General features: G+C 35.4%; 2 protein-coding genes across 2 annotated transcripts in view; both read right to left on the reverse strand.

Annotated features, from left to right (window-relative positions):
- Positions 1-15990, reverse strand: part of LOC100740535 — a 119475-nt gene that overhangs the window by 91152 nt on the left and 12333 nt on the right. The window contains exon 2 of the mRNA XM_033320338.1: positions 15160-15383. Within this exon, the coding sequence (XP_033176229.1) occupies positions 15160-15383 (224 nt within the window). The remainder of the gene's footprint in view (positions 1-15159; positions 15384-15990) is intronic.
- On the reverse strand, positions 263-4148 carry LOC100740655 (BMP-binding endothelial regulator protein). Its single transcript, XM_012384720.3, has 7 exons — positions 3991-4148; positions 3002-3242; positions 2009-2118; positions 1819-1938; positions 1422-1571; positions 1243-1302; positions 263-562 (listed from the first exon to the last, which is right to left on the reverse strand). The coding sequence occupies exons 1-7, from the start codon at positions 4073-4075 to the stop codon at positions 372-374; spliced, it is 957 nt and encodes a 318-aa protein (XP_012240143.1). The 5' UTR covers positions 4076-4148; the 3' UTR covers positions 263-371.

Here is a 15990-nt window from a genome sequence, read left to right on the forward strand (position 1 = left end):
AAACACTTTCATTAGATTCTACGATGACCTCGCTAACTCTTTGCTTTGAAAATAATCAAGAGCGTCTCACTGACGAGTTCCGTTAAAATATGAATTTCATATTATTGACATTTCTTTGTAAGATTTACATACGGTTCTGGTATTAATCGGGTTTCTGACGATGTCTGGCAATCTTACGTCGACTAATGAATTACTCTTCAATTTCAAGATTATTTATTTTATATATTTTTTCATTTTTTCCTTGGAATTATTTTATTATTTTAACTTGGAATTATTAATTGCATTTCGATTACAATGTCTGGATGATTATAGCTTTATTTGTACTATTATTATAACTGGTGGTAACTGTTCACGTCCCTGAATATGAGAAGTTACACATTTGGTGCCGAAATCGATACATCTCCAAATTGCGAAGGACAATCATTGTCCGCAAGTCTTCGGCACGTCGGGATTGGAGGTACCTCGCACACGCATTTTACGCAATTGGAACTATAGCTGGTTCCTTGACTCAACTCGTCGCCTAAGTGCATCGTCATATTACCAAATCGACAAATCTTGTGCTCTGTAATATCAAATTATCACTGGTAACTATCTTGTTGCTACATGCATGCACCATACTTGACCGATCAATCGCCCAATTATTATTAGGTTAGTCGATGAAATTGTTTTAATTATTCATACATTTTTGTCTCAACTGGATAAGTTAAGAGACGTCTTTCTAAAAATTAATCTCAACTTAATCATCGGCATAGAGAAAGATACTGACGGCGTAACACTGGAGAATGACGTTAAAACAACTTTCACTTCCTTGTTTATAAAATTTTCATTACGTGATTTAAGAAAAACCCTCTATTAATGTATAATATCCCATGTTGAGAAGTAATTAAGTGAAAGTAAAACGTAAAAATGTAGCAATTAAATTTTAATTTTCGAATACCGCAGTTAATATCTATGGTCCCCCTAAATCTCGATCTAAAGAGTTTGATATTAGTAGATCTGAAAGAACGTCGCCTAAATTTTATGTGGTGTCCGAACTGCAGATATGTTGGTGTTTAAAACTTTTTCAGGTTCATAGCATAAAAATATTGTCCCTATAATTCGAAGATATTAGACATGCTTACGCAATTGTTAGTACGTTAATTGATGCAACTGCGAATAAAGTTACACGTTAGTGTATTAGAGTTTTCAAGGATTTCATCCAAAGAACTATGTTGCGAATGTAATTTTAACGAATACACGTACCTTCCTCAGAAACATCCGCGGACTTAGCATGATTATGAATAACAGTGTCGCCTGTATCTTCTGCGAAAACGAAGTAATTTTATAAAGTATAGCCCTTTCTTAGAGCTAGTTACTATGTATGTACACATTAATCAGTTGAAAAAAATAATTTCTACATAATATTTCTTTTTTAAACTTACGACATCTAAAAGCATAGCTGCAATCCTTTTGTGGATTTTGATCTGCGTAAAACATTGGTGCACATTTCTCATGAATACTTTCGGCGTTTCGGAACAGAGGGGAGCAATAGTCACGATTCGGTTTCTTACAGAAGGGCTCGACGTCTTCACCTAAACGTTGAATTTATGTTATAAATTCGAGACGTAATTTTCTAACCAGCCTTTTTGTTGGAAGTTTTAATCTATTCATCGAAATTGCAGAGATTCTAATATTAAAACGATGTAACAACACTCCAATCTCTCTCTCTCTCTCTCTCTCTCTGTCACAGATTGTAAGGCTAGTTTAGAAGGTAGAATTAAAGAAATATCAAATTTACATGGTAAGAATTAAATCTGGGTGTCAATTATTGTTTTGTACCTGTATATCCCGGCATGCAGATGCAACTCAGGTCCGGATCAGATATTGAATTAAAATGTTGTCCCTCGCGGTAAGTTACACCATCAACCACACAAGTCGCTATTTTGTCTTCTTTCGAGTCTAAATAGTCAAATTTTGATTAAAGAATATGATTATCTAAATTTAATCTTAATTTACTTTGTTTACTCACAACACGTCGGCGTCATATCTGGACAACATTTATCGCGATCGTGTTTAAAGAAACAGTTTTCTTTCGGCGCAATAAATGCACAATCTACGGCCGCGCATATGAAGTCCGCACTGTTTACGAAATAAAATGACGTGTTAAATTGCTTTAATGCTCCTTAAAAGCTTAACAGTGGTAGTGTACATGGCAGATTTGCCGAAACTATTTCCTCTTATTAGCGCGAAAGACTTTGGTTGCAAAACTGAACTATATCAGATTGTACAAGGTGCTGCCGAATAACGTGTAGAAAAATAGAAAGAAAAATGTCAGAATAAAGCTTCTGCATGTGATCCTTCGTTCTCGAGAAAATCGAGTTTGAAATTTTGTAAATTATACTTGAATTTGGTTGATTATCAGCTGGTTATGAGTAAACAATCGACAGGAAATTATTGTACATGCGAAAATAAGTAAGAAATGTCAAATAATATTTCTGTTTAAGGGCAGATTTTCAAGAAAATGGATCCTGAATATAGTTAGATGTAAAATATACGCGTATGATAAATTTTAAAATTTATTTTTCTCAAAAGACACCCTGTCTTCCGATAAAACTTTATTCCACTCTTTCGATTTATCTTCACATGTAGATCAACGTTCTGTCGGTTATTTATCCTTGTTCAGTCTGGAATTGGCCATGTTCAAGCATGCTTAATAAATTTGATATAAATTTAATAAAAGAATCATATGAAAAAAACCTTCTTTTTATTTTCTTCTTATTTCTTCTTATTAAATCGACATCCGCAAGAACCTTGTCATTACACAATATCTAAACTCTGTCATTTTCACTAGCTTTGGTTTTTTTCTCTCGTGAATCTTATTATTAAACGTCTAGATTCACAAGTCGTAAAATATACCGATATCTCGATATGTTTCAACAGAATCTGTCATATTTCACCTCGTCAAAACGTTACAGAAGTTAATTACATTCGCAATTATGGCGACCAACGTAAATATACTTACACATCACGGTAAGATCTACATGTACAACCAATGTCGCAAGGATTAGCGTCCTCGGGCTTCAGCTTCTCCCCAAGGCTGTATTCGTTTCCATTCGCGTAACATTTATCGCGTGACAAATTGTCCAGATGACTGCAGTTGTACGATTCCGCACAACAATCGCCAGAATTCGCGTAGACGGGAGTACAGCCGATTGCCTCATAGTATCTCAGTGGACCAGGACACTTGGTTTTATCGCAAACCTCTTTGGGAACGAAAGGTGGTCAAAGTGAGTGAAACGATTGCGTGAAACTCGTTGATTTGCAGAGGCGAAGAGCAGTGAGACAAGCAGAACGTGACCTTCGAGCTTCAAGTACGATTCACGTTTCGAATTCTTTAACGTTGAACGTACAGTGACTCACGAGAATATCTAAAAACTTTGTTTGATAATGTTCGACAATATTTGACAACTTCTGAGTATATTATGTGCGTTGTGTAAATGTTTTTGTTTAACCTCGACATCGTAAGTCTATCGTCATTACATTGTTACAGAGTTTCAGACAAATGTGAAAATGTATATGGAAGTTACACGACATTTATTGCAAACGTAGATTTTCCTAAGTATTGTTTACATAACCAATTATCCATTGCATTAGTAAGCCTATATGTATGTACATGTATTTAGTGAGACCACTCCTATAGCACTGATCGTATGATCACGGCGATTATTCATACCGCAATTTTTTAACTTCACTTTAACTTGTACTTAATAGAAGATTAAAAGTCAAAGCGAAGCTGAAGTTAAAAAATTGCGGTATGAATAATCGACGTGATCGCCGTGTTTGCAATAATCGTCCCGTAACAATCTTCGACCGTTTCGCATAAACGATTTCACAGTAGCGCGACGTAGGTCCCAAAAATGTCTCCACTTATACATTTTTCGCTTAAGTCACAACGATAACTATTGATACCAAACACATCACCAAACAATTTCGCGTAAACCAAACTCTTACCTCTTCCTGTCACCTGACTGACAACAAGGAACATCAGGAGAGCACATTTCTGAGCAGCCGAACGAGAATTACCGCGTCCAGCCATCGTCAAATCGTAAACTGTTCAAGTGTATTCTCGTGTCGCTATCGCCTCTCGTCTTTTATACTTTTGACCGTGAACGAATACCGAGAATAGGTCGGAACGTGGAAGGCAGTGGGGATTACGTAGGTCAGTGTTCTTCTCAATGGATGTATAAATACCAACACGGGAAGAGAATGAGAAACGTGATGCGCAGAATAATAAAGTCAGTAAGCATCGAACGTATATCGCTATAGAATAGGACAGAAGTATGACGGAGAAAAAGACGATGTTTGAATCGTTATAGTTGTTTTCCTGGTTACACAATATTTTAATATCTCTTTTAGATTCCGCGACGATTTCAATTATATTGTGAAATCATCAGTGTTAGATTTAGTGTTAGAAATTATTAAGATCTCTTCATTGATACTTCTCTTTATACTTCAAACTTATTGTTGACATTTTTTTGCAAATTTTTTGGAACGTTCCATTAATCGGGTTTTTGTCGATATTCCACGATCATCGAATCGGTCTATCGATTTCTCTCGAATTTGAAGATCGCTTATTTGAAATATCTGTTTTGCTTCGAATAACGTCACGACATGATCTTCGATCTCGTCAATCTGCTTCCAGTTTTTCTATTGTTTCCACTTTGTTTACTGGCAGACGTTAAGACGAACTTGATATAAGCGTTACATCGTATAGAGGCTTTAAAAAGATTTCGTGCTAAGTAACCTAATACTAAAAAGTTGAAAATAATTTGTGTTAATACCTGAGAAAGTTGTTATTAAGAAGTTTCTTAAGCAATTTCCGATAATGCTCCCTGCCCCCTTCCCAACACCCCTGTGGAACTTTGCGACTCAGCCTGCCGGCGAGAAAGTAAAAATCAACTTTAATTATTCTCCCCCTTTTACCATCCAAATTTGATGCGATTATCGCATATTTAATACGACGTGATTAACTTTAGACGAAAATGAGAAAATGATGCAGCTCGGCTTTATGTGGCTATTAATTTGCTATCCTTTAATAATCTATGCGTATACCTTTACGGTTTAATAACATTTCAATTTTAATCTTTCTTTATGAAAATGAATAAAAGCGGTAGTTATAGTTCCGCGTTTCCTTTAATATCCATTAATTATTTCGCTATTAATACGAGTATGTAATGCCATGTTTGCCTTAAGAACAACACATCGCCAGCAGCCTTAGGGTATAGCAGGACCTGCAGCAAAAACGAGAACGTACAGGTGCGTTGTTTTAACGCAGATAATAGTCTGTAACAAGGCCGGCAGTTGTTACGACTTTAAATAATAAAACAACAACAGCAGAAATAGAAGTGAGATTAGCTGCTGATATAGTTTCAAAATGCATGTAATACGCTAACTACTGGCATACAGTTAGAATCCGCCTTACTATCGCAATTATTGTAATTATTATTAAGCTTTGAATACAATATTAAGCTCTTGAATACAATACAATGTATATTTTGTATTGCTCGTGATAGATATGTTAGTTGAAAAAACTGCGTATTCCTTAAGGAATAGCTGTTTATTCAAGGAAAACCACTTGTTTGATCCTATCTCCGTGAATAAAGTATCAAGTTTTCCCTCTGATGTATTCAATCGGACGCCTTTTTATTCGTAACACAGTTTACTAATGCTTAAATAAAACATTTTCATATTTGCTTCATGCAGTGCTACCGTACGAATCTTATTAGAATAAGTTACGAGTTTCTTCTTCGATACATTTCTATGATCTGTGTAACTTTTATATATATAGAAGTATACACATCGAAATTTAATCATCATTTAATGATAATCTAATTTATACGATTAGTCGATAAAACAGCTCGATATAAGCTCGATCAATAATATGTATATCGATAACATTAAAATATCTAGTTGCTGTACCGATAGTTAATGTCACTGTATTTAATGTTTTATTTACTCGACGAAGACGGTATTTCATAAAGCGCACGTAATTCAATTCCAAGCAAATAATATGCTATGCCTCAGTGGTCATTAATAGTCGATGAATATAGTGTAGACTGTACACAAGTGGGATAGTACAGGTTCACTTAACATTCAACGAATAATACGTTGCGTAATTTTCATGTTTTCCTCTTTATAAATTCAAACGTTTGATGCGAACAGAATTTTATTTTTTATGTAGCTTAGTGTCCTGCAGGAAGTAACTGTTGGAATTGGAAATTCCCAGTCGCGCTTGTAATTTCCTAGAATGGATAATTGATCTTCAACGTAAAAAGCAAGCGATTAAACGACTGATCCAAGCGTTAAAGATTCGAAAAATAATGAAGAAGATTCAATAAGTTGCTTACAAAGTAAGCAATATGTTTCGTAAATACGATTTTTACGTACTTTTACCTGTTTTTAAATACTATTTTAAAAATAATTTTAAATTTATTCTTCTTGCGAATCAAATTATCGAGCGTATAAATAGCTCTTGAAAGGAATAACCTGAAATTCATAGCAATCGCAAGAACCATAACTTCGTATTAAGATACTATAGGGTTCAGTGAATAATTAAAAATAGATGCTGCGAATAAAACAAGGAAATCGATCGAATTTGAGTTATTCGTACTATCGTGGTCTTCTCTTCTAATAGAAAATTTTCTATTAGAAGAGAATTCGTAATAAATTTCATCGTCTTGCCACGCTAAATTATAAAGTTCGTGACAAAAACAAATATCCTTCTGAACTCTAGGTACAAATGGCTTACGAAGGATTCGATCAATTAATTTCATAATTCTAACTAATGGTTCAATCTCATACTTACACGATGCTTGATTTATTGACAGCGTCCGGATCGTTAAAACGACAAGATTGACGGATACTCTCGGCAAATACAATATGTAACCTCGTGAAAAATCGCAAAGCCGGCCACCGACGAAGTCTTGTCATATATGAATAGAAGCGGAATGAAAAAGAAACCCTCAAAGACTCCTTTTGTCCGACCGAATGAGAAACGAAACCGATAACATAAAGTTTCTTTCAACATAATTCCGACGTAACTCGTAACGTAGAATATGAGACAGAAATAGAGATGAAAAGCTAACTTCATTTACTTTCTTCTTGAAACTCTCATCGCTTTGTGCGGTGGAAGAAAATTAATGTTTCGATCGAAACGTTAATCTTCATTCGATTTATGTACGTATTTTTCGACTAGCTTTCAAGATAATGACGATGATAATTGAGAAACATAATCGATACTAACGATGCTTATCGGTGAAGTTTTTCTACCAGCACGACAGCCTACAATTTCGAATTTCATTATTTGCATACACGAATATCTCTATAATTAATTATATGTACATATATATGCTCGCTGCAAAAATGTCAGAACGCAAAATAGTTTATTCGTATGTTGAAAGAACATCGAGAGAAGAATTTCAAGGGATGAAGCTAAGAAATGAGAAAAATAATATTTATCGTGATTTAAAATAATTCTTTTGTAAACTTGAAAATAAATTAATTAATCTATATAAATATATATACAGTATATAGAGAATTTTAAATCTATGTAAATAGAATCTTGCCACAAATGTACTCGTATAGAACTTCCAACAAGATTCCAACGTCTGTAATACTGAAGGCTTTACGTTTGTCGCGAAGGGGGCAAGAATTCAACGACCAGATTCCTTCGTGATATAGGAATTCGTGATAACGATATGTAAATCGGATACCACGATAAATTCGAAAATATAACTAGCAGAAATGTAGCAGACTCGCGTCGTTCGTGTTGATAAGATCACCTAGCGAATGCAACTGAATATTCGTCGTAGTACGATCTCGGCAAGAAACGAGATCGCTTATGCTTCATTAAAATGCACGGAGATTTAAGCAGAGGTCATATGTGGCGCAATAATGGCCCACGGATCATTATTTCGAGAGTATGTACACGTGTGCTGGACACGCGTATATATAGTTAATTGCAAGAAGATGAACTCTAAAAGCACGCCGAATAGGCGTGTCCACTATAATTTGAAGGAAACTTGTTGATTCTTCTTTGAGAGTAATAATGGTCAAGTACTTGTATTGACTTGTACGGATTTAGCAGTTCATGATTTATATTATCAACGGCCTTAGAGAAAGTTTTGTGCTTGTGGAACTATCTTCTTCCCATTTCTGGATAGGGAGAAATACATTTTTGATAATCCTCGCGGTATATAAATACGATACAAAATTATTCAGGCAAGATTACACGCAAATGAAATTTAACGGCTGCAATCTTACAGCGATAAACTACATATAGATATAAACATCTGTCGTATGGTAATTTGAAATATGTAAGTTATAGTAATAAAAATGTATCTCGTTTAGAAAGAAGAGACGATGATTTAAAATGAGGGGCGAAAAAAAGATTTTCTTTTTTTAGTCATAACATTTGTTTCGTTTCAACAAATACGTCATTTAGCTTGACGTTTCTTCGTATCTCTAACATCAATAGCGTAACTTTCGGATCTAATATTAAATGAGTCACGTTATACGTATACAGGGTGTTTCTAGTAATTGGGACAGGCTATAACTCTATTCCAAGTTAGAGAAAAATCATAGAAGAGAAGATCTGCATTATTTAACAGGCTCTATCATATTACCGTATTAACTTTTTTTGGAGATGCAACAGTCTATTTGCAAAGTGCAATTGTACCCCTTTTTTAAATTGAACTTTATAATTTTTCATAAACTACTCTCGGTGTATTTTCTCACTCTCTATAAAAAAAGTATTTAGACATTTGAGTCGAGGAATACTTAGTTTAAATTTTTAAGGCTTTTGAAGTGAAATTTATTGCATTCAAGAAACCTGGTTAGATGAGTATACTTTGATTTTTCAATACTTTATATGTACTTTTTATTATTCATTCAGGTAACTGAGTTTTTTAAATGGCACCGTATATTTTATATAACATTAATCTATCCAACTGAATATTCTCTACAAAAAAGTATTAACCTGCTTACGCTGGAAAGTCAGTAGTTTAGCAGATACTTTAACTTTAGTTTGCCAAATTTAACGTACGAAAAACAAAGACAACGTGAACATAAAAATACCACCTCGCGCGTTCGCTCCTCTTTTAAACGTTAAATTTGACAAATTAAAGTTACGATATCCGCCAAACTAATGAAGTATTAAAAAGTCAAAATGTACTCCTCTGTCCAGGTTCCGCAAATCCAATAAATTTCAGGCCAAATATTTTTTGGCAAATGTCACAGATAATGAATTATATCAAGTGATAATTTTCACTGAGTCATTCTGTATATTCTAGATATCCTACTTGATATTTACAGGAACATCTATTTATGAAACTTGAAAGGCCTTGAGGTAATTTTCCTTAAACAACAGCAATCGAAAGGCAATGGATGTCGCGAAACCCTGCAAACCAAATCGACGGTCGCACGCATATTTTTCCATCAGGAACCCCGTAGGTAACAAGAATACAGCCATTACGCAAGCTCTGTCGTCATGGTGACAGCCAGGATATTACCGCGCGTGAAACGTCTCTATGATGTCCCATTGTGCTGTCCAAATAGCTGCTAAATCCGGCCGTCTCCGCGGCGACAGCTCGCGTCTCTTTTCGCAAGCGGATTTCGTTCGCGCTCAGCGTTACAACGCAAAAGACACGTGCAACGCGAGAATATTTTGTCTCGCAACGTGCTTTGTGCCTTCTGTCTAATCGTGTTCCCCTTTTTTCCTTCATAGTCTTGAGCGGTCTTCTCAACGTAACAGTCGCTACGACTTTTCCAGACAAAAAATATTTGGACAAAAATCAGTCGATACCTATCCTGGTTTGGTAATAAATTGTAAGAACAAAAATAGCTATAAACGATATTCTATTCGATAAGAAATCATGGTTACCGTTACTTTTTCGAACGACATCGTACCATTGTTATTTATCAAAACCTAAGGGTTGAGACGATATCGTAAACAGTCGCTTTTCACCGACAACTTGTTTGAAATGTTAATCAAAGTGTAATAAAATTCTCCATTAACACGTACACTTTTAGAAAATTATGAGTAAAGGTAGAGTTCAAGAAAAGAATTTGTATGCAGACATTAAAACGCGTCGATAAACGTACTGGTGAAACCTTAAAAATCTACAACAAAATTTTTCTAATACAAATAAATACAAATGCCATACAAGATACGATCGAATACAATGTACAAATAGACATGAAGTGATTCCTTACGAAAAAATAAGGCGAAATTATAGAATAACATTTTTTCATACGACGCTTCTATTTCGAGAAAATCGAGTTTGACAATTTATCAAGTATACTTGAACCTGGTTAATCCCGGACTGGGCAAGGATAAATAACCGACAGAACGTTGTTCTATGTGTAAAAATAAATCGAAAGTGTAGAATAAAATTTTATCGGAAGACATTCTGCTTTTGAGAAAAATAAATTTGCAAATCTATGACGCGTGTGTATAGGCCAATTCTTAACTAAACACGTTCAGGTTCTATTTTCATGAAAATGGAGATCATACTCGACATTTTCCCTGCTGCTTGCCTCCTGTTGATTGTTTGCTCGCATCCAAGTGATAATTAGCCACGATCAAATATGTTTGAGAAATTTTCAAATGCAATTGTCTCGAAAGCGAAGCGTCACGTAATAAACTTTCACTTTATATTTTCTTCCTACATTTTCATAAGGAACCATAATCGCTTGTACATGTTATGGTGTAGTTGAATATGTTATATATAGGTTGCATGCTGTTTGTATATTTACTTGCAGCCTATACCTATCTCATTTTTTGAAACGATTATCGTTTCCGTGATTCCATCGATTGTAATAGGATTTTCGTGCTATTTACAAATAAAGAGACATTTCAATGGAATAGAAATAATCATACGGTCCAGTTTTCGACGTTTATCGTGTCCCTGCTATCTATGAAAGATGGAACACACGAAAAGTCGATATGTCGTGGCTTGAACATCGCGCAGGCGTTCTTAAGAGAAACATCCCTTCGTATTTTTGTCCCGATTTTGGTCGATAATTCATCGTGGAATTCTGTCGCAAGTGTCCCGTGTCGGAAAAGGATTTGTCCGGATGCTTGCGATCGATCTGTATGACGAACAGTAAAGCGATTCTTTTATTTAATTGAACACATCGATGTTGTTTATTCTCGCGTGTAAGATGAATGGGACAAATAACATATGTTTCGTGGATGATTTTAAGACTTTTTTTATTTAATGATTAATGAATAATTCGAGGATAATTTTTGAAAATTATCTTCATATCGCGATTGTTAGATTTTGTAACATTTTCGTAATCAATTATAGTACAAGTAGAATGGTTAAACAGTAAGATAATTATAGTACTAATTTAAGAATAATAAGTTGCATAGTTGTCGTTTAATTAAAAAATGAAGTAAAAAGATATTACGAATTGTGGTAAAAGTAATGCTAATATAATATATATGCTTTCGGAATATTTATGTATATGGAATAATGTTTTCGCTTGATTATATCTATAGAATAGAATGACAAAGTTTGTCTGTGAAACCCTGGGGACATCCTTATTATTATCAGTGTATATATTCAAGGTATATTTTGATTTTATCGAATTTAGGAATTCCATTATATTAAAAAAAAAAAAAAAAAAAAAAGAGAAGATAGGAAGGGAAATAAAACAATACGAGGGTATACGGGATTTTTAAATACAATTACTTACGATATTAGGAAGTTTACAACTAACTGAATATTTTGTCAGATTTAATATCTTGATTCGAATAGATTCAAAGAAACGCATTATAAAATGGTACGATACAATGAAACTAAAGAAGTAAATAATATGAAATTACAGATGAACTGTGAAAGAATTCGAAGATTCGTGCACAGTTCGGAATATTTGATTCAAATGGAAAACTCTCCGACAATCGATCGCCTCATGAAAGAATAATTCCCCCATGTATTAAACCCACTGTCAGCCACAGGGGAAATTTCAGGACAATTTGGGGTAGTTCACCGTAGGGCTGGGAAATATTGAGGGGATAAGTGAAGATTTAAATAATGAGTATCATAAACAAATGTTGGTAAGAGATTTCGTGTATTTCATACTTTAATTAACCGAAGACTTATCGAGTCAATTTATCTATTTCAAACGGTATCATCGGTCCATTACGATCGTTTACAATGAGAAAAAATAATCCGATGTTCTGAAAAGAATTTGTTTAGATTCCAGTTTTTGAGAAAATAAGCAGAGAAAAAGATTAAGACAATTAATCATTTCAAGTTTGCAAATTTTCAAGATTTCACAAAGTTTCGGGGATTCCAGTTTCACGAATCTAAAGTCTAAGGACCAAGTTTCTAAGTCTAAGTTCCAAACGTTTACGAAAACAATTGATGAACAAGGTTCATCTTTTTCGCAATTAACCTATGTCGTACTAAACATGAGCAAACGTTCGAATATTCTTCGGTGATACTGCACATTGGGTATAAACGAGCACCGATCCAAATTCCATCGCATACTGCAAATCACCGGAGGTTGTTGGCCTCCTTTCGAAATAAAAGCGCGCCACGAAGATCCAATTGGCCACATTACCTCGGTAACTCGTTCTCATTTACGCGCCACATTTCGGGAGTTTTCCAGCGAAATCCTCTCGCGAGTCGCGGTCTCGATTCAATCGTCGCGAGAGACGAGTGTTGTACGAGAAATTAAGGCGAAAAACGCGGAAAGTTTACGGTGGACAAAGACCAACGCGCTTAAGAAAATAGAAGAAGAAAATGAGAGAAAAAGCCAGAGATAATAATAAATAGTACGCCTAACAGGATACTAAGTAGATCATAAAAAAGATTAAAGTTAATCTGCCATTATGCAAAATTGTGTTGCTCTCTCGCTTCTCTCCCGTTTCGTTATTATACGCGTTTCTATGCATACTTTTCATGTGCGTACGCAAGTACATGCACTATACCGTTCAAATGTTTGGAGTTACCATCTTACGATCGTCGAGAGCTTCCTTATCAGCTGTTAATTAAAACCAATTTTCTTTTCTTCTATGTACTATTAGTTGGTATTGAAAGGAATCATTGTTAGAATTTAGGTATAAAAATAGCATGATTATTATTACTGATTACATCGCATCGTTAATCGAAAATATGCACGAGAAACAAATAAACGTAGGACACAAAACCTACTATTAAATATTTGGGTCGATCCAAAGGTACAACTAAAACAATTCTCAACATTACAGTTTTTAATCCACAGGAAATTGCGATATCGCGTGACCAACTCACAAAATGTCCTCCTTTGTGAGAGTTCAAACCCATGAGAGAGAAAAGAAAAAAAAAAAAGAAAAAGAAAACAATGCTCACGGTTGTTGCGCTCATTTCTCATTTACCCGACGGAGCTTCTATTTTTCAAGCCGAAACTCATTATCGCCTTTCTCCGCTTGTATTTCACGCCACGTTTGATAAAACCATCAGATTGAAACAATAATGCATTTCTTGGGAAACTGAACACGATTCCGGGACGATTCATCGAGAACTGATTGCGCTAAGAACCGTGAAACAAACTTCCCTGGAAAGTGATTTTTAACCTGAAAGGAATCTACACCTTCGGTTAGGTTAAATATCTCATCGTGTTCTCGCCGCTCCATCTCTTCTCAGCTCCCATTAGTTCGGAAAGCTTTTGCAAATATGACCATACAGATAGCTAAGAGACCTATATTGCTTTCTAAAATAACAAGGATATCTAGTATTTCTGAAATATCGAGGATAACCGAGGTAGCTCAGATACATAGCTATATCACTTGACATTTAGGTTACCTGAGATTCCTAAAATATTTAGAACGCGTGTCACATTTAAGACATTAGCGGTGGCTAAAATATCTAGGGCAATAGCTTGATTTACATCAATTCCCAAAATCGATTCGACGAACGACATCACCGACAAATCTGTAAAAAGCGTTGTACGATTGTTCGTCGAATCACGAACCTCGGCGTTATCCATGAATAATATCAAATCAAATTGCCTGTCGATCATGAAACGAAAATGTCGATCAAGAAAGGAAAATGCCGAACAAAGGAACAAGCAAACGAAGCATACTTTCCTTCCATCAAGGGACGAATCTTGATTAATGGTGTAAGTTTCCAGCGTCTCTACGGCTTAGGCCATGCTCGGAATTTATAATGGAATGGGAGTATATTAAAATAGCCCTCACATCTGAAACTTGGTCCCTACCGGTAGGATGCCATTATCCCTGACGGCAATCATGGAAAAATAACGTCGTTCCTTACTGCAATTACCGCTTTATCTTTTGATCGATGAAGGCAATTATGCTTGGAAACGTTAATCGGGGACAAAAAGTCACGTTTCATCCTCTGACTTCGCATTAGTCATTATTAGCGGCGACCATCGTACACTGATTAGAGTGCTATTTACGTGAATGAACCTTTTCATCGTTGTTTACCAAGTCGGAAGTAATTGGTAGACAGACGCGCGTGAACGTCTCCTTTTGTTTTCTTCGTTTGGAATTCATTAACGTTCTGAATAATATTTCCCAATTGAGCATACTATTTTATTAATTTAGAGATAATAATTAAGTCGGGTAGAATTAGCAAAATAATTCGGTTGCTAGATTTTCTTCTTTTATCAATCCGAATTGCGTGTCGAATTTTAGAAAACGGTAGCATCAATCTTTTTCTTCGTAATCTTCGCTTCTTCCATCTTTTCTCATACGTACAAGGATGGCAATAAATAATAATCGATGATCGCGGTCGTTCATCAACCTGAATCTAATTCTTTCGAAACAAACCGCTGCTAAAATAGTTTACTACAGTTATTTATGAAACGAATTCGTACTTGTGGACGAGTATTTCCTAAACTCGTCCTTAAATAATTATCCATTCCCCCGGAAAGCATAGACATTTCACAGGAAACGAACAACAAACAATAACTATTCGGCTGTACGTCCGAAAACTGTTTCCTGCGGATGCAAATTCACGACTAAGCGCCGATATTACATACATCCAGCTTTGGCATACCAATTTGGATGCAGATCGGAATTACGTTTCGCCACGACGGATCGACTATGAAGTCCGAGTAACCCGTAGCTCATAGAATACCGCTTTGAAATGGAACGCTGGGACTTACCTTGTAACTGCTGACCGCATGTGCACCATCGTAGATGTAGAGGTGATCGTTGCAGTCCAATTGCAGTTGGTCGAAGCGTAGCATGAACCGCTGAAGGATACTATGCGTTTGGAAGGTGATGGTACAGTCTAGATCCTTCTCGAGCTGTGACATCAGGACAGCCCCGTCTATTTTCCTGTAGAGATCTCGCATATAATTCTTCTTGCACACGTCGCTTATTTGGTCTGAAAGAAGAAAATGATTGTAAAATGAGATAACCGACGGATTAAAACGAGATTGATAATTGTACAGAGGATATCTTTTTTTTTTTTTTTAGTTTCTTTCTATTCGGACACACCGTTGGTTTTATTAAACGAGATCTTAACTTTGAGAAAAATGGCAGGCTTAATAAAAAATTAACTGTCTGGCATATGTAAGAGAGATATTTAAAAAAAAAGAGAGAGCAAGAGAAGCGCAAATGAAACAGGAAGAAAGGTTCGTCACACGAGTCGTTGACCTATGGCAGCTAATATTGTACCAGGCAGACATTAAAATCAATGTTAAAATTCAATCTTAATTTTAACCCTCTATAACGCCGTGTAATTTTGAAGTGACATACCGATATCGACATCCTCTCAATTTAATTTCGTTTTTAGGTGCATTTGTACTCCACTGTAGCTTCAAGGTTAATAACCGTTTCCTGCATAATAACATTTTTGATAATTGTAAATTTTCACAAGGAGAATTTGCATTATAGAGGGTTAATTAAATTACAGTCTTCCTAATTGTTCAAGCAGCCATCATGGGAATTTTAGCCGGTAAAAATTCGGCGCCACCCTGCGTCCTCCCCCC

This window comes from Bombus impatiens, unplaced genomic scaffold (assembly GCF_000188095.3).
Source record: "Bombus impatiens unplaced genomic scaffold, BIMP_2.2 scf_0281, whole genome shotgun sequence".
Classification (NCBI taxonomy): Eukaryota; Metazoa; Arthropoda; class Insecta; order Hymenoptera; family Apidae; genus Bombus; species Bombus impatiens.

Coding starts and splice junctions, on each gene's coding strand:
- LOC100740655 (XM_012384720.3), bottom strand. CDS start 4,075: ATGGCTGGACGCGGTAATTCTCGTTCGGCTGCTCAGAAATGTGCTCTC. Junction 1,572..1,818: donor CTGCATGCCGGGATATACAG/GTACAAAACAAT, acceptor TTCAACGTTTAG/GTGAAGACGTCGAGCCCTTC. Junction 563..1,242: donor CGCGGATGTTTCTGAGGAAG/GTACGTGTATTC, acceptor TTGATATTACAG/AGCACAAGATTTGTCGATTT.